This window comes from Gossypium hirsutum, chromosome D12 (genome assembly GCF_007990345.1).
Source record: "Gossypium hirsutum isolate 1008001.06 chromosome D12, Gossypium_hirsutum_v2.1, whole genome shotgun sequence".
NCBI lineage: Eukaryota > Viridiplantae > Streptophyta > Magnoliopsida > Malvales > Malvaceae > Gossypium > Gossypium hirsutum.
Genome location: NC_053448.1, coordinates 61,816,025 through 61,837,242, shown reverse-complemented (window position 1 = coordinate 61,837,242; position 21,218 = coordinate 61,816,025). Strand labels below are relative to the sequence as shown.

The window sequence follows — 21,218 nt, the reverse complement described above, 5'->3', positions numbered from 1 at the left end:
CACCCATTTGGAACGGCTCAATGCTTTTGTAAGTCCAAAAACCCATCATTCTCAAATTCACTATATTATGGTTTGGACTTTGCGGCTATGATTTATCTTCTATTGATTTGGTAAGACTCTTAAGTAAAAGTAATGTTGGGGGTATCATTGGTTGGTCCAAGTTGACAAACGAAGGTGGCAGGAAAAATCATAATAAGAAACATCCCAATTGGTGTTGCTTCATTTAGGCTGATTGTCAGAAAAAACATAGTTAGAGTTAAATTATATTTTATTTTTTATTTAAAAATTAAATTAAATAATTTAATTTTTATATATTAAATTAAAGAATAAAATTGTTTCTTTTATTAAAATTTTTATTCATTTATATTGTTAAAATTTAATACACTTAGCGGAATAATCAAACAAGTAATAAATTTACTTATTTTTTACGGTACTTTACTGCAAAACTTTCCTTCCCAAGTGTTCTTCTTTTGCCCCCAGATAAGTTTCAATTGAATGAAAACAGTTAAAATGATGTCACGTTGACATATGTAATGAATTTTTATATAAATAGCATTACATGCCATCTTTTATCTTTGCACCAAAAGCTCTCTATCATCTTCAAAAAGACTTCTCAAATTTGATATTAAGTACTCTAATGGCTCTCCAGAAAAATTAAAATAATTTAGTTTTTGATAATTTTGAAAGTGAGCAATTAAAGAAAATTAATAATGGCGTTTATTCTTTTTCTCAATTTATTCTACTTTTAATTGGTATAATAATAAATCTAGTCTTTAATATTTATACATTCTATAAAGTTGGTCCTAATTCTAAAAAACTTGATAATTTTTTTTAAATCTAAAAAATTATAAAAATAAAATTTAACACTTTATCCTAGGTCAAATTAAAAAATATATAAATTTTAAGAGTTCATACCAATAAAAAATAAGATAAATTAAAATTTTACTTTAATTTTTAACCCCATGTGAACTTAGTTTTTGAGGAAAAAAATATAATTTTACTATTACTAATTTAAAATTTTATAAATAATAAATTTTTTATTTTAGGAGGGGTCAGACCTTGCTTACCCCGCTTGACTCTGCCACTACTCTAAATGATCTTGAAAATGACTTCTCAAATTTAATATTAAGTAATTTAATTGCTCTTGAAAAAATCAAAACAATTTAGTTTTTGACAATTTTAAAAGTGGGCAATTAAAGAAAATTAATAATGATGTTCACTTTTGCGGTTAATTTATTTTTTTATTGGTATAATAATAACTTTAGTCTTTAATGTTTATACATTCTATAAATTTGATTTTAATTCTAAAAAAATTTAACAATTTTTTTTAAAAATCTAAAAGTTATAAAAAGAAAATTTAACACTTTGTCTTGATCTTTTTAAGAATCAAGATTAAATTAAAAATATATAAAAATTACGCACTAAATTTATTATAATACCAATAAAAAATAAAATACTTTTAAAAAATTTTCTTTTCGTGTATAACTTGGGTGAAAATAATAGTGTGTGAATACCCATTAATTTTAATACCAAAACTATACCTTTTGCATTAATTTTAACTCTATGGATTAAATATACGATGGTCATTAAACTTTTTGACTTGAATTAAGTATTAGTTCTCTTACTATTGCATGTCAAATCAACTTTTTGAATTGAATTAAGTGAAGGGTTAAAAAAAAATAGTAGTTCACTTACTTTAATTACCTAGTTTCAACTAATACAGCCTTATATTTGAAAATTGAACTAATACAACCTTATGTATTTTCCAGTCAATATTTGTTTATAGTAAAGTAAAAGCGAGAAAATTTTTTTAGGGAGTCAAATGAAATTTTAATTTTTAATAGTCTATATCTTTATAATTTTTAAAAGATTAAATCACTTTTTTTTTATAATTTTAAGAGGGTTAAAGTACAATTTTAACTTTACTATTTTAAAATTTTAACGGACCTAAATAATAATTTTCCATTTTAGGAGGGATCGGGACCTGCGACCCCCTAAATTCTCCTCAAGTTTATAGGTTAACTATACTTAACCTTAGTTTAAAAAATTAGGCAACACAAGTAGAAGGGTTTTTTTAAGGTGTATTTGAATAAATTTTGAGGACATTTTAAAAGGGTAATATAAATGATTTTTTAAGAATAATTTAGGTTGATGAATTTTAATAAGTATAAAATGATATTAAAAATGAATAACATAAGAATATGCAATATAAATATTATTATATTTGTAAAAAAAAAATATTTTTAATGAAAACATATAGAAATTAGATAAAAGTAACATTTTAAAGTTCATGCTTTTTATGTTATTGTAGTACCACATGTATTAAATGAAATCTTAATTGGAGTGTGAATGAAGAGTTTGAATTACTTGAAATTCCTTTAAAATTTTTAAAAATTAATTTAGATTTAAAAATTAAATAAATTTTAAAAATCTTGGTAAAGATAAAAGAAAGATAGTTGTCCAGATTTGAACTTAATAATTGGAGTCAACAGAGATTATTATCTTTTATACAATTCTTATTGCGTCCACCCATGATTTACGCTGGGGGAGATAAAACTAAAAACTAAATATATTAAAATGGTTTAAAATTTTAGAACTTTAAAAAAAATCAAAATTACAATTATTCCAATTAAATAAAAGTTAAAAGGGATTAAATTAAATAATTGACATTTGAGAGGCATTAAATTACAATTACGCCATTGAGTTAAGGGCGAAAATCCTTACCGTTCCCTTGATAATATGCACTTAAACATACTCAAATTCACGTCCTCTTTATTATTGTCACAACAACGATGCTAATTAACTTAAGAGTCAATTGGCAAGACAACAACGACTTAAGCATTACTAAAACCAATAACCCAAAAAAAGGAAAACCCTTAAACATCACTAAAAATATCAAAATTAATCTCAAACAATATTCGAAATTCAATACAGCCATATGCATCAGCATTGATTGAATAAATTGAAATGCAATAAGCAACACTAATTTTAGGCTTAAAGCTTTTCAACCACATTTTTTTTATGCTTGGAAAACTGTTATCAATTGAAAGTATGACAATCAACTCCATTTCTTATTTAATTTGTCAGCTTAAATGACCAAAAGCAACCGAATTTTTTAAACCATCCTATGCTAGTTGTCTTTAATTTTTTTTAGGCAAGCCCCTCATATTATTAAAACTTACATTTAAGGACATTTAAGGGATATAAATGCTTGGCAATCAATCCCTTATTAGTAACTTGGGAGGGACTGTACTATTCCTCTAATCTTATACAATCAACAATGGCCAAACTTCCCATTCCACCATTTGACTATTAATTTTCATTTTAAAGTGATTAAATTTTGCTATTAATACATGTACTATCGTAACCTATGGATTTAGTCATTGTACTTTAATTTAGTTATTTTAGCCTCTCTCTTTTTTTTTTTTTTACTTTTTAGAATTTAAAAATTTTAATCCTAAGCAAATGATAGTTATTAATTGCATTAAGTTTTGCTATTAAGTTCAACACTAATACGCAATTACCATTTAACTCAATGTTTATCGATTATACCATTCATTAACACATTTATGAAATTCTCAATTTTGCAATGAAAATATCACTTTAGCTTAAATAACAACATCATCCTGGTATAAATACACCACCACTTATCCATTTACTTTATTTCTTTTGGGCCCATTTGTCACTTACCATCTTTAATCAAATTAGGGAACGGTTATGGAAAATTGAGTACTTCACTTCCACTTTGCCATAGTATAACTATGGTATTGTGTATAACCACTTATCACTTGTCCCTGATCAGATAAGTGTAGCTAAGCTACCACTTATCACTTGCCACTTGTCACTGATCAGATAAGTGTAGCTAAAGCTACCACTTATCACTTGTCACTTGTCACTTGTCGCTGATCAGATAAGTGTAGCTGAAGTTATCACTTATCACTTGCCACTAATCAGATTAGAAGTACTCAAATCCGACGTTCCGCTCAATTTGATCATTTACTCGGTTTTTCGTATTGTTATTTTATTATCAAATATGTAATGTCATATCAACTTGCTCTTTTCGCATATTACTCACAACAAAGCCAATTAATAGATTTAACAATTGTTGTTTGTGTAAAAATTGAAATTTCAAAATTCAAGAAGTATAAGGATTAAAAATGATTATATTGGAGAACGTGGACTGTACCTCTAGCTTTACGCATAGTTCAGGACTACTAGCATAATTTAATTAGATGGATTTAACTGTTATTATTTTTGTTAGGAATAAAATTTTAAAATTAGAAAATATAATATTAAAATTAACCAAATTAGAGCAAAGAAACTAAATTCACAATTTACACGTAATACATGAACTAATAACATAATTTGACCTAAACTTCAAATTATGGTTTATTAATTTGATACTTACCTTTCTCAACAATAATCTCAATTCTAATGATGTACTAAAAAAATTACCTATTGTAATACCCAATTTGCCCGGCCCAATAAAAATAAAAACAAAATTTATTAAAGTCCATTTACATTGGCCCAATAGGTTAAAAACTAAATAAAACAGCAGTCTAAAAATAACCCAAATTACTAGCCCAATTCGGCCCACTTTCCTAATACCCAATGATCCAAATCAGCCCAAAACACAAAACAGCACCCGAAAACCCTAGAAGATCCAGGTGCCGCAGCCAAGCCCTCAGCACGTAACGAGCCTCCGTGCATGCGCCTTCGCCTCCGTACATGTCATGTCCCCAGCCCTGCACGCCGTACCTACAAATGAGAAGAAAACGCAGCAAAGAAAACAGAAAAAATTGTATTCTTTTTGTTTTATTTTTTAGTTTTTTCGGCCTATAAAACGAAAGGAAAAAGGCCTTTGTAAGGGGTTACGAAAAAAAAACACACACAGAAAAACACATTGAGAATACAAAAAAATTGATTGAAATACCTAAAGGTGCTTTCTGGGTTTCTCTTTTTTTTTTTCATTTTTGCTGGTTATTGGTTTCATTTTCTTTTCTTTCTTTTTCTGATTTCTGTGTTCATTAATCGTTGGTTAAAAGAGAAACAATAAGAAGAAAAGGAAAGACGTACCTGGCGGTGAGATCTTGGCCCTCTTCATCTTCATCGGAGAACGGGCTAGGATCGAAAACCGATCGGGTGCCTCAATGCTGAAACGGCGTAGAGGGGTGGAGGCTGGTGTCTGTTTGTTAACAGACTGATTTTAAGGTTACATGGGGGCCTTATATAGCACGTAAAACGACACCGTTTAGGGCCTATTTCAGTGGCCCTAAAATGGTGTCGTATTGGCCGATTAACCCCAGCAACCCGCGCGGTGACCCGAACCGGGGAAGGATCCGCGCGATTTGGCCTCCTTTGGGTAATTTGTGAAAATGGTCCTTTATATTTTTATGGCGTGTTCAAATCGATCCTTTTTATTTTTCCTAATTTTGCTCTGCATTTTCATTATTGTTTCATTTCAACCCAGCTCGCAACGCTGCGTTTTGGGAGGCGGGATATTTCCCAATCGGCCCCCATGTAATTCGCAAGTTGCAGTATGGTCCTCCACTTTAGTTTAATTTTATTTATTCTCTGTTAATTCGATTTTGTTTGTGACTTAATCCTTCTTGTTATTTAGTTTTTTTAAGAAATTTATTGTTATTTTTATTATTATACTTATTCTTATTATTGTATTATCATATTTTCTTTATATATTTGTTTTTTTATATATATATAAATAACTATACATATTTATAGAAAGTTAATTTTTAATAATAATACTCTATATTTTTATATATATGCATATATAATATTATTCTTTTTCTTTTTTAGTATACGTGTATATATAATAATATACTATCATTTTTCAAATGATATTTTCTTATGCATAAAAACCTTATTCTTCTAAAATTTGTTATTTTATTCTATTTATTTAACTTTTATATATTATTACTAGGTATATACTATTATTTCTACTAAGTTTTATTTATATAAATTAGAATGTAGATATTAATTTCAAGCTATTCACTTTTATTTCATCTTTTTTTCTTTATGTTTGTTAAGATCTTTCATTAAAACTTATTTAAATCTTTTATTTAAAATTTTTTTTATTCCCTTACCAAATTATATCAAATATTTTTATTATTAATTGTTATTACTGTTCTTTTTTTTATTATGAATTTTTGAGTTGCTTAATTTTTAGTATGGATATTTGTATTTGCCTACTGCTTGCTTAATTGCTTCTAGTTTAAGTTTAAATTGTTATTTATCTTTTACATTATATGTATCGTTATTCAATCATGTTCTTTTTGTAAGAGTTGAATTTTATAAAGCTTCATAATTGTTTTATTTCATAATCCTATAAAAAAAAGGGCTTGGCGTTCATAGGTTCTCGAGAAAATTGTGCCCTAACTCACTGGGCTTCGATTCTTCTCGATGAATTTAGATAATCAAGTGTTCATTTTATTAAAACCATGCAATTATTAAAATAAAGTTCTTAAGATTTCAAAATGTTTGATCCTAACTTACTGGATACAATATTTTGTTATCTTGATTTCAAAATAAAGGGAATATTTGAAGTTTAGGAATTTCGAGAAATTGAAACCTAACTTACTGGATTCTGATTTCTCGATTGACTTAAATAATCAAATAACCTTCTTAAAATACATGATTTTCTTAAAAAGGGGACAAATCTAATTTCGAAGATTGAATTGTTACACCGTAACTCACTGAGTGTGGCAATTTATTTCTACAAATGAGTGCACCTTATCATTCAATTTAGTTCATTCAAGTTTTCTCATCAAAGGATAGTGTTTTAAAATCTTTTCAAAGTTTCGACATTAAGACACCAAACAATCAATTCGGTACCAATTTTGGGCGTTACGAGGGTGCTAACCCTTCCTCGTGCGTAACCGACTCCCGAACTTGTTTTCTCAAATTTCGCAGACCAAAATCATTTTTAATGGTGAACCGATCACACCTCAATAAAAGATCGGTGGCGACTCCCATTCTCATTTTTAAAGTCAATCCTCGTTTAAAAAAAAAGTTTCAACACCTAAATTATAGCACATAAAGTTGGAGAAATGGTAATACATGCAGCAGTGCTGAAAAGGCTTAATGGACCTTAGCCTATTGTCACAAAAAGTACAGGTATTCAACAAGGAGAATTAAGTGATGGAGATAAAAATGTTGATTCACTTGTAATAGGTGAAGAATTAAGTGCTGAAATTTAAGGGTTTAAGGAGAAAAAGGAGGTTAATACTTAGGGTTTTTCTTGAGAAAGGAGTATCCATAATCTCTCATGCTCTGGAACATATATAGAGGAGTCATCCCTCGTCTTGTAGTGCCACGTAACTGTTAGTACAGGATAACCATGACTGTGTGATCGACTACGTGTAGGGATGGCATCCCTATGATCTCACAAACGAGACGCACAGAATGATCCTATCCTCTAAATTGGTCCCACGAGAGATTGTGTGTGAACCGCTCTCAGCTTATCTCTCGCGACCTGTCCTACTTATGACAATCTTGATTGGCTCATTTTGATGGAATTCTAATTACTAACAAAGTAATGGGTCCTATAAGACACGATTTTAGTGGCAAATGTCGACAAAACTTTCAAGCTGACCTTATTCAATTTAAAATTTTCTTAAAACAAGAAGGATGCACGTCAAGCAAGAAAAACTATCAAGAATCTGACATAGGCGAGAGAAAGAAATAATCAAAATCTGAAGGACGTGAATAACTTCAACGTAAAAAGATTTAAAAGAATCCATGGTGCATGTCAAACAGATGTCAATTAAAGATGTTAATACACCGACAAACAAGTATAACCTAGTATTATCACCGATTTTCATTTTATGTTTATTACATCACTTGTACAAAAAATCTACAAAAAGACCAGCTGAAAGCTATTATCTCTAAAGATCAAATCATTTTCATTCACCTTTCTTCTTAGTTTGTTCTATCTCTACTCGTTTCTAAGCAAAATCCAGTTTGAGTGTTCATTGCAAGGAAAAGCAAGAAAAATGAGTAAAGGAGGGAAATCTGATCAAGAAGATGGTGAAGAAAACATGGTTGCTTGGCTTGTAGGTCTCAACACCCTCAAAATTCAACCATTCAAGCTCCCTCCTCTTGGTATTTAATAATAACCCTTTGTTCTTTTTATTCTGGGTTCCTTTTAGTTTCTTATATATTTGATTGATTACTTCATTCTGTGGTGGGGTGGGTAAAAATATTTGTTTTAAGGACCCCATGATGTGAGAGTTGGGATGAAAGCTGTTGGTATCTGTGGAAGTGATGTTCACTTTTTCAAGGTATATTAGTACTTCATATATATATATATATAGCAGCTAGTTGTTGGTATATTCTACCCATTACTGCAATTACTGCACCCATCGTAGGCATTGAGGCTTGCGGATTATGTGGTGAAAGAACCAATGGTGATAGGGCATGAGTGTGCTGGGATCATAGAGGAAACTGGAAGTGAAGTGAAGGATTTAGTGCCTGGTGACCGAGTGGCATTGGAACCAGGGATTGGTTGCTGGCGATGTGATCTTTGTAAGGAAGGTCGATACAATATATGCCCTGATATGAAGTTTTTTGGCCTTCCAAGTTCCACCATTTCATGGTTCTCTTGCTCGTCAGGTGAAACCTATAAACCTTCATTTCACCCTTGGTGATCTACTCTGTTTACAAAAGGTTTATGCTTATATTGAGCTTTTCGAAGTGTGGTCCAAGCAGTTGGTCAAACCTTCTATAATGGTCATTATTATCCCCTATAGGAGTTTTGTCTCTCACCTCCGCTGAGAGCTCTAAAGAGTTCATAGAGGGGAGCACCTCGATTGGTTGAAATACGACCTACAAGTTTCACGGGTGGTTCAAGTCCCTGTACGTAGTTGATTTACATAATCAATGTTCCGCACTATACTTGTGAGCCTTGCAGATCATATCTCTAATTTGTGGCGCTGTCTTCCCTGAACACTTCAGGTCTCTCGATGAAAACGGAAGATAAAATCTTGACATGGATAATATCGACCATTTTTGGGGGTTCAGCTGGCTGGTTATCCTGTGGACTACTTGGAAGACTTCTCTTAAAGGAGTTCTCCCAAGAGCACTTAAGGGCAGGCAGGGGTCTGACACCTAAAAGAGAGAATTTGTATTTTAGCCCCTCTAGAATTCAAAAAATTATAAATCAATATATGATAAAACTGCACTTTGCCTAGGTTGCCACGCTCAACACCTAAGTACAAAACTGACTAACTAGTGTATAAATTGATTTTTTTCAATGTAGATAGTGCATCCTGCATATCTGTGTTTTAAACTGCCAGACAATGTCAGCTTGGAAGAAGGGGCTTTGTGTGAGCCCTTAAGTGTAGCGGTTCATGCTTGTCGCCGAGGTAATGTCAGTCCCGAGACCAACGTGTTGGTCATGGGAGCAGGATCTATAGGTCTCGTTACACTACTAGCAGCTCGTGCTTTTGGAGCACCAAGAATCGTCACCGTGGACGGCAATCGACTATCAGTCGCTAAAGAACTAGGTGCTGATGGAGTTGTTGAAGTCTCAACTAATATGCAGGTCCATATCATCAAATTTTATGATATATATATATATATAACATCAAATGGATCTTATCACATCATTATCTTACTTTTTAGATTGTTTTAGGACATACCCAAAGAAGTTGAAACAATATGTAATGTGATGGGAGCAAAAGTGGATGTAAGCTTTGACTGTGCAGGCCTTAGCAAAACCATGTCGACTGCACTGAGTGTAACTCGAGCTGGTGGCAAGGTTTGCCTTGTGGGATTAGGCCATAACGAGATGACTGTCCCACTCACACCTGCTGCCGCTAGGTACTTATTTCAATGATTGATTTACTTAACTGGTGTTGAAAATTAACCAGGATTTATTGCAGGGAAGTTGATGTTATTGGGGTATTTCGGTATAAGAACACCTGGCCTTTATGCATTGAGCTTCTAAGAAGTGGTAAGATCGATGTGAAGCCATTGATAACCCACAGGTTTGGGTTTTCTCAGAAAGAGATTGAAGAAGCTTTTGAAACCAGTGCTGGTGGTGGCAATGCCATTAAGGTCATGTTCAATCTGTGATATTCAACAAGATTAAAGATGCTAATAAAACAGTGTCATGTATAACCTCTGGCAGTATATGTAATAAATTTGATGTTTGAGTACCCTAAGATGAGCTTGTTGCTATTTGAATTCAGTGCAAATTATTAGACCAGATTATTTCAATGATGTCAATTATCAATCCTCTTTGTAAACCAGCAAACTCATTGATGTAACATAATAAATAATATGGTCCAAATAGAAAATGTAAACATAATTTGTTTAATATTAGGTGTTGGATTAATTTTTTTATTCAAAAAAATGAATAAACTTTTTTTTTTTTGAAAATTTTATGATTTTAATTTAAGAGATTAATTTTTTAATTTTTTAAAGGATAAAATATAATTTAATTCCTAAATGGTATTTTTCATGTGAAGCGGATGTCACCAATTTTACCACACGTCATACTCAGCTTATCACCAAGTTTCAATCTATGTTTATCCATTTTCAAAAGCTACAAAAGAAGGGATCAGCTGAAGACAAATTACCTATAGAAAAAATCAAGTGGTTAATAATTCCTGGTCCATATTGCAAGATTAGATATTATTCTTGGCTGCTCCATATAATTCAAGCATAAAAATCTATTATTTGCTAAACAGACATCAGTTTGTGAGTGTCCATCACAAGGAAAAGCAAAACAATGGGTAAAGGAGGGAAATCTCATCAAGAAGGTGAAGAAAACATGGCTGCTTGGCTCGTGGATCTTAACACCCTCAAAATTCAACCATTCAAGCTCCCTCCTCTTGGTATAACCCTTCGTTTTTCATTTTGGGCTCTTTTAGTTTGTTCCATTTATGGAGTTTATGAATTACCATTATGGTTTTAGATAAACCTTTTGTTTTTTTTTGTTTCTTATATATTGATTGATCACTTCTCTTTTTGTTGTGGGTGAATATAATTAAGGACCCCATGATGTGAGAGTTAGGATGAAAGCTGTTGGCATCTGTGGAAGTGATGTTCACTTTCTCAAGGTATGTTCTACATGTATCCATGTAACCATATGTATATAAATATATATGACCTTGTTTAACCCCGTGTGTGTGTGTGTAGACACTGAGGCTTGCAGATTTTGTGGTGAAAGAACCAATGGTGATAGGGCATGAGTGTGCTGGGATCATAGAGGAGATTGGAAGTGAAGTCAAGAATTTAGTGCCTGGTGACCGAGTGGCATTGGAACCAGGGATTGGTTGCTGGCGATGTGATCTTTGCAAGGAAGGTCGATACAATATATGCCCTGATATGAAGTTTTTCGCCACTCCACCGATTCATGGTTCTCTTGCCCGTCAGGTGAACCTATAAAGCTGCAATTTCAGCCTTGGTTCTACTCTGTTTATCCATATGACTAATAGTGTACAAGATTATTATTTTCAATGTAGGTAGTGCATCCTGCAGACCTGTGTTTCAAGCTGCCAGACAATCTAAGCTTGGAAGAAGGAGCTATGTGTGAGCCCTTGAGTGTAGCGGTCCACGCTTGTCGCCGAGCTAATATCGGTCCAGAAACCAATGTGTTGGTCATGGGAGCAGGACCAATAGGTCTCGTTACACTTCTGGCAGCTCGTGCTTTCGGGGCACCTAGAATTGTCATTGTAGACGTGGACGACTATCGACTATCTGTTGCTAATAACCTCGGTGCCGATGGAGTTGTTAAAGTCTCAACAAATATGCAGGTCCATATCATCAAGTTTTATGAGATATATATAATTAAATCATTGTCTGACTTTTTAAATGGTTTCAGGACATACCCGAAGAAGTTGAAAGAATATGTGAAGTGATGGGAGCAGTAGGAGTGCATGTAACCTTTGACTGTGCAGGCTTTAACAAAACAATGTCGACTGCTTTGAGTGCCACTCGAGCCGGTGGCAAGGTTTGCCTTGTTGGATTAGGCCATAACGAGATGACCGTCCCACTTACACCAGCTGCTGCTAGGTACTTATTTCAATGATTCATTTACTTGACTGGTGCCTGAAAATTAACCAGGATTGATTGCAGGGAGGTTGATATTATCGGGATATTCCGGTATAAGAACACTTGGCCTTTGTGCATTGAGCTTCTAAGAAGTGGTAAGATCGATGTGAAGCCACTGATAACTCACAGGTTCGGGTTTTCCCAGAAAGAGGTTGAAGAAGCTTTTGAAACTAGTGCTCGCGGCGGTGATGCCATTAAGGTCATGTTCAACCTGTGACTTTCAACAAGATAAAAACATAGTGGAAACTATCTATATGATGGACTCTTGTTATAAACTTCGACCGTTTATGTAATAAAGTTGATGGTTTTGAACTTTGATGCGTATTGTATATGTAATAAAGTTGATGGTTTTGAACTTTGATGCGTATTCTTATTCAAGCATTTGGTGAAATTAGGGTAACCAGTTCATACAATTACTCTTAAATGATCTATTATGCTATAAAAGGTGGAACCCAAAATTGTTTTCACTGTGAAAGACTTACCTGAAAGGATGAAAAAATATAAAATAATTAACACCAAAAAATTAGAGGAGGATGAATGTGTTATGAAATGGTGCAAGGCAATCAAGTTGTAGCAACTGGCTCAGCCCATTTCCACACTTTAAAACCAGTTCCGTCGCCGGTGAAAAAGAGGCCACTAGGCCCTACTTCGATGGCTCGAATCTCCTGCTTAGCAAAAATTTTACCCCTCTTGGAGAACCTTCAATCATAAAGGAAAAAAGGGTATTTTCATAAGCAGTATGAATTGACAAAAGAGATGCAAAACAATATGTGCATTAAGAACATACGAGGGCAGATCATAAAGCCGGACATAATTGTCGTTGCATGCACACAACAAGACCGGCTTGGATTCTAAGTCGTGCATCCCACGAAGATTAAGCAGGCCCTGGAAACAGCAGCCAAAAACGGTTCAAGTGTTGAACATTTAACAAGACTCTAGGAAATAGAATAAAATGCACAAGGAACCGGTATCCTCTTTTACATCCCAGCCGTTCTCCCAAAAACCTTGCCCCATGAGGGTAACTTTGAAAACTCAAATGCAGAGCATGAAGATCTCTCTCTCAAAACCCTTTTGTTCTTTGAACTAATTGGCATTAAATCAAAATACGGCATGCATGATATACTAATACAACATACATGTTCTTCGTTGTGAGTGTATGTTACTTCCAGGTTTCCATTCTCAGTAGCCACCCATACCTGCAAAGAATAAACAAGTAAATCCAAACAATCTAGCTTTAATGGAAGGGAAAAAATAACAAAATAAAAAAGAAACACTAACTTTTATTGTTTGGTCCAATGAACAAGATAAAAGAAACTGATCCCAGCAAAGCAAGGACATAACAACATTAGTATGATCTGTTAGAGTCTGTAGGCATTGCAAAGTTTCCAAACTCCAGACCTGAAAGAAGAATAATGATAATCATGTTGGTAAAAATGATAATCCATTAGCAATTCATACTATTAAAACTAAAATATTGATCAGGAATATCAAATATTTTAACTAAATCAACTGTACCTTTATAGAATGGTCCATGGAACCTGAATATAGTCTGTTAGCTCCAACCATTAATGATACAACAGGAAGGGTATGACCTTTGAGTGATGCTGCTGGTTCAAAGCTATTGGTGACGGCATTAAATTTCCAAGCCAATATACCTTCCTGCAGAAAACCGATGATTGAAGGTGACTGACCCTACACATTGAACAACAAGAAATTCCAAATGAAATAAACAAAACGAGACCAAAAACTACTATTCTAATTATCACCTGTGTACCAGCAAAGAGCAAACTATTCCCGACAATCATAGCATAAACTTGCCCAGCAGGTCCACTAAGACTGAACTCTTGGTTAGTTTGCGTGTTCCATGCCTGCAATATGATCATCGTTGAGTTGAGACCAGCAATGGGGAAAAACATTGTTCTTCTAAGTGCAAACCAGTTAACAATGTGACAAAGAAGAAACAACTGGTAGAGATGTTCCTGAACCTTATACCTTGACAGCGTTCGGTATGCCAACAAACAACCAAAGACCTTCACTGATCATGCAACCCACTTCACCACCAAGATTAATCACACCCGTACACTACAGAAAAAAGTGTATGATCAATACTCAAAAGTAATTTTCATCTGCAAGTGACTCTTCATTTACTTTGAAGTCATAATTTTTAGAAAGTTTACAAGCACAGTACAATCAAATTACATGTAAAAATACAAGTCCACGTAAGGCAATCTGCATGATCCCTTGGTGTTCAGAAATTTAGTGATTCCATAGAAACATAAGATAGCAGGCTTTAAGTTATCTAATAACTCGATCACACAGCATAAACATTGACTATTTCCAAACATTTTTAAGATTGATCAAGTTATAAAACATATATAAATTTCTTTTCTTTTTATTCCCAATATACTAAAATCTAAATTAAAACGCCAAAATAGAATAAAGAAACAAAGTATATCACAACCTGACCAGAGTTGGCATCCCAAGCCCTCAACGTCTCATCTTTACTCCCTGTAAAAAGCTTATCCATACCTGCTGGCAGCACAATTCCACTGAGAAGCTGTTCACAAAATAAAACCCATCATCATCATCATACTATGATACTTCCAAGAATTAACACCAAAGAAGGGGGAAAAAACTTACTTTCTGGTGCCCATCAAGGTGATTCAACATGCTAAAACCTTCACCTAAACTCCATGAATGTAAAAACCTACACTTGTCTCCGAAAGTACAGTTCCCTTGCACCCAATAATTACATACTTTCTCCGTTTTTCTAACCACCTTATTATTAGCTCCCATTCTCCCCCAACTATTATTATGATTATTTTTGAAGTTCGGGCCTCGTCGTTGAGCCGAACCCGAGAATCCGGAATCATCAGCGAAGCGTTTGGGAGCACCCGATCCGTTAGCGGTGGAGGAGGCGGCGGCGGAGCCCGAAGGATGAGACGGTTCGGTGTGCAAGAAAGAGCAAGGAAAACGGGTACACTTACCGGCCCGCCAATGGAAACAAACTTTCTGGTTTTTAGAAGTGTCTGTTCCAAGCCGGTTGAAGACACGCTTATTATTGCCGGCGCCGCCGTCTAAATCCATTGTCGCCTGTAAATAACACTGGATTGAATGGAAGAATTTTCAGTTTTAGCTGAGTTTGAGAATATGATCGAGAAAGAGATAGCCGGAATCCTAACCTGAACGGAGTCCGATCACGGCGGACGATGCACCGATTTAGAGGGTGAAACGAAGAGAATATGCTTTAGGAGTAGGAATTCGGCTGCTGCCTTCGGGTCCGTACGGCAGCAGATTTCATTTACCGTTCTAATTAATTATCAATAGGTTATTAAGAAATTTATGCAACGTAAAAATCTTAATTTTATGGTTTTGTATTTTTTATTTTACATTAAAATTAAAATATTATTAAATATTATGTTTTCTTTTTTGTGGTGGGGGGGGGGGGTTTACGTGATTTATCTATGGAAACAAAGTTTACGTTTTAATACATATTGATACGTACTTCTTTTTTTATTACATTTACTTTTACATATAATTATTGATTCAAAAAAATTCTTCATATGTTGAATAGAATCTCATCTAGTATATACTTTATTGTTATTTATAAAATATAATTATATATTAAAAGCAAAGGTAAATTTATTATGGAGGTCCTTTTATTAGAAGTTAAATTATATTTTCTTCTCCATTAAAAAATAGATAAATTAATCCTTGCAGTTAGACCAAATAACAAATTAGTCATTTTATTAAAAATTTCACTCGTTTCTATTATTAAAAACAAGTTCACATACGTACACGTGACACTTGTCTAATTATTTTGTCGGTCATTCCAATTTTTAACACTATAAATAAATAAAAATTTTAACAAAAAAAATTAATTTATCTATTTTTAAATGGATAGGATAAAGTAATTCCTCGAATTTTATATAATTACGGGAATGAAAAAAATCAAAGTATCACCCATTCAATAATTATTCTTATTTTCTATAAACATACAACCAATTATTAATTCCATACTTATCTCTCTTTTTTTTGGTTCATATTTATTCCATGCTTATCTTATCACATTCTTTATTTAGACGTTTCGAATATCTATATTACTTATTAATATATTTCTAATTCATGATTAGGATTTACACGCTATAGATGTATTGACTACAAAATAGAAACAAAAAGAATAAATGTATTGGTTGAAAATAAAATTATATATTTAATATATAGGTTTGACTTGATTTTTATTTTTTATTTCTTGACTTAATTCATTTGAATTAATGAATGAAAGTTGCTGTCTATTTATATTAGATTGATACACACTTTATGTGGTGAGAAAAAATTTAAAATTATATTTATTAAAAGTTGTCGATTGAATTTTAGCTTAGTCGACATAAATATTATTGTCATTATAAGAAGACGTAAGCTCGAGAGCATTAAAACGCATTTATTCCTTAATTTAAGATATGAGAAAGAGTAATGAATAATTCTAAACATTATATAAAAAAAATCAAATAATTTTTATTTGAATGACAAAAATTAAAAGTTTAAAATACCAAACATCAATTTAGTTAAAAAATATTTTTAAAAAAACCTTCTTTATATAAAATAAGTTATAATATTATGAAAATGTTATGTAAAATTAATAAAAACTTCTTTATAATAAATCGTTAGAATTTTATAAACTTTTAAGTTTATCATAACCAAAGCTTATTTGATTTTCATATATAGTTTAATATATAGTGTAAATTATAGACATCATTAAACTATTAGCAAGTTTAAATTATTGTCACTCAACTTCAAAAGGTTACAAAATGATCGCTCGACTACTTAAAAATTTTTATTTAAGTCACTAGACAGTCGATTTTTTTTTTAATTCAGCTAGAGAGCTCCAAGCGATGATTCGACAATTAGTATAGTGAATCAACACCTATTAATAAGTAGAAGAATATACCTTAGAACCGATCTGACAATCAATGTCGGAAATCGAAGAAGAAAGTTGTTCAGATGTTAATTTGCAAATTCGTGACGTACAAAGCTGTTTCATAAAAAAAACTTGATTGTACAAGAGAAGAGGAAGAAGTGCCTTAAATTAGTACAGACGATGCGAATAGAGAAGCCCATATAGCAACAATTTTAATAGCCCAATGACTTAAATAAAAACTTTTAAATAATTCAATAATCATTTCATAATTGTTTTGAAGTTGATTGACCAAAATATAAATTACTAATAGTTTAATGACCTTGAGTATAGTTTATGGATCATGATGTATGACATGTGCATGACGCTAAAAATACATGTCATTAATCAGCTATTAAAAATAATAATATGAACCAACTCGAAAAAATGTCATAAATTACTAATGAAGATCAGAGAAATAAAATTTTGGGAACTGGGATACGTGAATTATCAAAAACCACTCTTATAATATTCATTGGCACATAACAGTGTTTAAAATTTAAATAAATCATGGAAACTTACTTGGGATATTTATGCCAAAACCATGAACGAAACCAACCATATTAACTATTAAGCAGTTTTTGCCTATATGGCACAAATCTTTATATAATTATAAGCTTCATCTTTAACAGTTTCAAGAAAAGTAGGATGTGGAATTATGCCTAACACAAAGTAAGCAACTGCAGTTTCTCCGGGTAAGTCCCCGGAACGGGGAAAAACCCACATCCGATTCACTACAATAGTTACTAAGAGAGACCTATGTCTGAAATCAAAAGTTACTAGCTTCACAACAAAACAATTAAGGTAATATAATACATCAAATCATTTGGTGTGCGAGTTAGATTCACCAACATGTGGGGAAAGAATAGACCAAAATGTATATAGTAAAAATGGGAAATTTGGGAAGTTTATAAACTCGAAAAGTGTCAAAGTAAACAGGGTATAATCAACTGGCAAGCTTAAAAGCATCAATGAAAAGTCCATAGGTGAAACCCATCTTGAAATTGTTGAGCAGAGCAATAGGGAATGTTACCTTTGGACGGCTGTAATAAAACCTTGTTACATACTCCGTCAGTAGCACACATATTACCGCTGCGATCACATCGTTTACTCCTAAAGCACCAAAGGACAAAGAGATTGTTTGTGCAACATAAAAACCTCCTAACAAGGAGATTCCACCAAAAAGTGCCCTTCGAGAACGACTTCGAAAGTAGTTCCTAGAAATATCTGGCACAAGCCTTATGATGTCAACCAATCTTCGAGGACCCCCATTCTCTTGCACAGCTCGGATGTTAAGAAGCCCGGGTGATGATCGTGAAATAAAAGACTTTCTACATGGAAGTCTAGTTTGAGGACTCAAACTGAATTTAAAGCTTATAGAAATGAAACTCATAAGTGCTGTTTATGGTTTATTCATCAAACTATTCAAAAAGGGTCAGCTAGAATGCCTCTCTTGGAAAACAGGTAGATGAAAAGGTCGAAGACGAACCTATGGACACAAAACACAAAAGCAAGCAAAGTTACAAAAGCAGCCATGAAGAGTGTGATCTGCAAGCATCCAAGAAATGTGCTGAAACAATCCATGGCATTTCAAATACAAATTGTGTTTCGGAAGGGTAAAAGTACTACGAAGACCCCTGTATTAAAAGTCAGATTGCATTTTGCCACCTCTACTCAAAAAATGGGCAAATTAGACTTATAAATTAGATCAAAGAGTAAAATGGTCATTTTGTTAAAAAATCATTCATTTTTGCTGTTAAAAATTGGTTCTTGTAAGTCAGCGTGAGATACACATGGCACACCACGTGTCACTGCCCGGTTATTCGTTTTAACCGTACAAATAAATAATCTTTTAATTGAAATGACCAATTTACTTTTTGATCTAATGTACAAGGACTAATTTACCTTTTTTTTTAGTAGAAGGAAAATGCAATCTAACTCCTAGTACAGAGGCCTCCATAGTACTTTTACTGTTTCACAAGGCACCTATGAAATCCTTTCAGGTCATTAGGAGCATCCAATTTAACCTCTAGGCCAAAAAAATAATAAGAAATACTATCATCCTTCACCTATATGATCACATGATCCAGCCAACGCTCTTTTACTTTTCAACTCATAAGTGAACAGAAACTCATCTAACTACAAAAATACTCTGTCTATATTGGCATAATGATTCAGTTAATTTCTTCTCCAACAAATAGTTAACAAAAACGATTCAATTTCAATGACAAAACCCGTTCCCCAAATCACATCTAAACCTTACCAAACTGTAAATAAATAAAACACAGAATTTATGCTTATTTTTATTAACTATTTACTATGTAAAACACTCCATTAACATTAAAATCACTTTTTTTTTCTTTTGAGAAGTAAAATTCAAATACTTAAATTGCTTTTTTCTAATCGAATCAGCGAATTAAGTCAATAATTGCAGTTTCCAATACTAAAACTTCGACTGAACCTTGCAATATCCAACTTGAGCTAATTTTAAATCTATTCTGGAAACCCAGAAATAATCAGCAATTAAAGGGAGAAAAACAAAAACAAAATCCCCATTTCCACAAAGTTGCTAATCGTATGCAGCTAACTTAGATTGTGAGAGAGAAATCTCAAAGTTTCAAGGTCTTCGTATGATTAATTAAGCCATGGTTAAAGAGAGTTTACCTAAGAATCGAAACCCAGACGATTTAGAAGCTCCATTGCTGCAATTTGCGGCGGGGTTTTTTCTTTTTGGGAACTTTTTTTCCTTGTTTGAGGAAATAGCTAAACTATTGGAGAAAGAGGTGGCAATTAGACGAGATTGGATAATTTCGATACCAGTCCTGTAATTTTCAATTTTTTTTGGATTTCTTTTAAATATAAAAAATTTAAAAGTTTTTGGATTTTTTTGAAAAGTAATTAAATTTTAAAAAAATTAAAATTTAAAAAATTTAAAAGTTTTATTAAATTTGTAAGATGGACTTGATTTTCTACATGATTTGTTAAAATATAAAATTTTAAAAAGTAATTTTGAAAAGAATAAAATAATATTTTTTTTACAAATAGTTTAGATTTAAACCAATTTTAGTTAAACATTTATAAATATGGATCAACAATTTAAAGATAATATTATGGATTGGACTTAGATATAGTATTTGGTGTACTAAATATAAAAAAAGGTTAAAATAAGTTATAAGTCTTTGTATTTTTTATAAATTTAAAACTTAATTTGTGTACTCTTATTTTAATGAATTTAATCACGGGTTTAAAAGTATAAGTCTAATTGTTACCACCATTAAAACTTTATTGTTAAATTTAGGTTCATCATAACATAATTTTTAATTACATAACTATTAAATGAGTATTTTTTATTTTAAAACGTCACGAAAATAAATTTAACCAAAAAATATAATGAAATTAACAGTTGGACTTGGATTTTGCAATATGAAAATTAGGACTAGATTATTGAAAATAATTAAATTACAAAATTACAAAAAAAATGTAAAGACTAGTAGCATATTTTAACCAAAAATATATTAAAAAACTTGTCAATTGAGTAAGTGTGTAAATAAGACATTTGTGTTCGCAAGCTACTAAAGTTCAACTTGAAAAATTCAAATTCAATCAGGTGATCATCTAGATGAGCTTAAGTTCAAGCTATCGGTTGAGCCAAATCTGAGTCTAACAACTTGTGAGCTTTATCAAGCCTTTTTATTTTTAGTATTTATTTTAAATATGTTGAACTACATTATGCTCTTAATATATATTATTAATCCTAAACTTAATTTTCAAGATAAACTTAAGCTCAAATACATTTGAACTTAATCAAGGTTGAGTACTAAAATCGATAAACAACTTTAAATAAGTTCAATTAATTCAAATATATATCGAACTAACTTCAAACTTTAAAAATTATTCAATTAAATTCGAATCAAACATTGAACTTCAAATTTTGAGTCGATTTTAAACTCTTATGGATATTGGAATTAACTCAAAATCCATTAGAGATATAAAAATTTCAAACAAACCTTATCCATTATTTAAAACCAAATTTTATCCATAACTTTAATCTCGTCTTGAATTTATAAAAAGGTGCAATACTTTCTTTTTGTAAGGTATAAGCCAATAATTTTGTATTAAAGAAAGAACGTGAATAGCCAATGAGTAACATAGGCAGTTAAAACCCGAATTTTCACCGACCCGAAATCGT

The 21,218-nt window shown here is 32.0% G+C and overlaps 2 protein-coding genes, 1 long non-coding RNA gene and 1 pseudogene across 5 annotated transcripts; 2 read left to right on the top strand and 2 right to left on the bottom strand.

The window, feature by feature from the left end:
* Window positions 1-4,486: 4,486 nt before the first annotated feature.
* On the bottom strand, window positions 4,487-5,184 carry LOC121224413 (uncharacterized). The gene is made up of 2 exons (XR_005922001.1): window positions 5,077-5,184; window positions 4,487-4,745 (listed from the first exon to the last, which is right to left on the bottom strand). It is a non-coding gene; the product is annotated as an uncharacterized lncRNA (long non-coding RNA).
* A 2,658-nt stretch (window positions 5,185-7,842) lies between these two features.
* LOC107947283 (sorbitol dehydrogenase-like) lies at window positions 7,843-10,336 on the top strand (annotated as a pseudogene).
* A 200-nt stretch (window positions 10,337-10,536) lies between these two features.
* Window positions 10,537-12,430, top strand: LOC107947282 (sorbitol dehydrogenase). The gene is made up of 6 exons (XM_016881876.2): window positions 10,537-10,856; window positions 11,014-11,081; window positions 11,161-11,397; window positions 11,487-11,777; window positions 11,846-12,036; window positions 12,100-12,430. Exons 1-6 carry the CDS (start codon window positions 10,751-10,753, stop codon window positions 12,290-12,292), a joined length of 1,086 nt encoding a protein of 361 aa, XP_016737365.1. The 5' UTR covers window positions 10,537-10,750; the 3' UTR covers window positions 12,293-12,430.
* On the bottom strand, window positions 12,421-19,825 carry LOC107947281 (zinc finger CCCH domain-containing protein 63). Of its 3 annotated transcripts, none has more exons than XM_016881874.2 (13): window positions 19,694-19,825; window positions 18,063-18,518; window positions 17,024-17,107; window positions 15,258-15,384; window positions 14,716-15,180; window positions 14,537-14,632; window positions 14,068-14,157; window positions 13,842-13,943; window positions 13,591-13,767; window positions 13,354-13,473; window positions 13,212-13,271; window positions 12,863-12,960; window positions 12,421-12,774 (listed from the first exon to the last, which is right to left on the bottom strand). In XM_016881874.2, the coding sequence occupies exons 5-13, from the start codon at window positions 15,160-15,162 to the stop codon at window positions 12,639-12,641; spliced, it is 1,326 nt and encodes a 441-aa protein (XP_016737363.1). In that variant the 5' UTR covers window positions 15,163-15,180; window positions 15,258-15,384; window positions 17,024-17,107; window positions 18,063-18,518; window positions 19,694-19,825; the 3' UTR covers window positions 12,421-12,638. The 3 variants fall into 3 exon arrangements, with proteins under 3 accessions (XP_016737363.1, XP_040963645.1, XP_016737364.1); XM_041107711.1 differs by having other exon boundaries at window positions 13,591-13,761; XM_016881875.2 differs by having other exon boundaries at window positions 13,591-13,734.
* Between the last annotated feature and the right edge of the window lie 1,393 nt (window positions 19,826-21,218).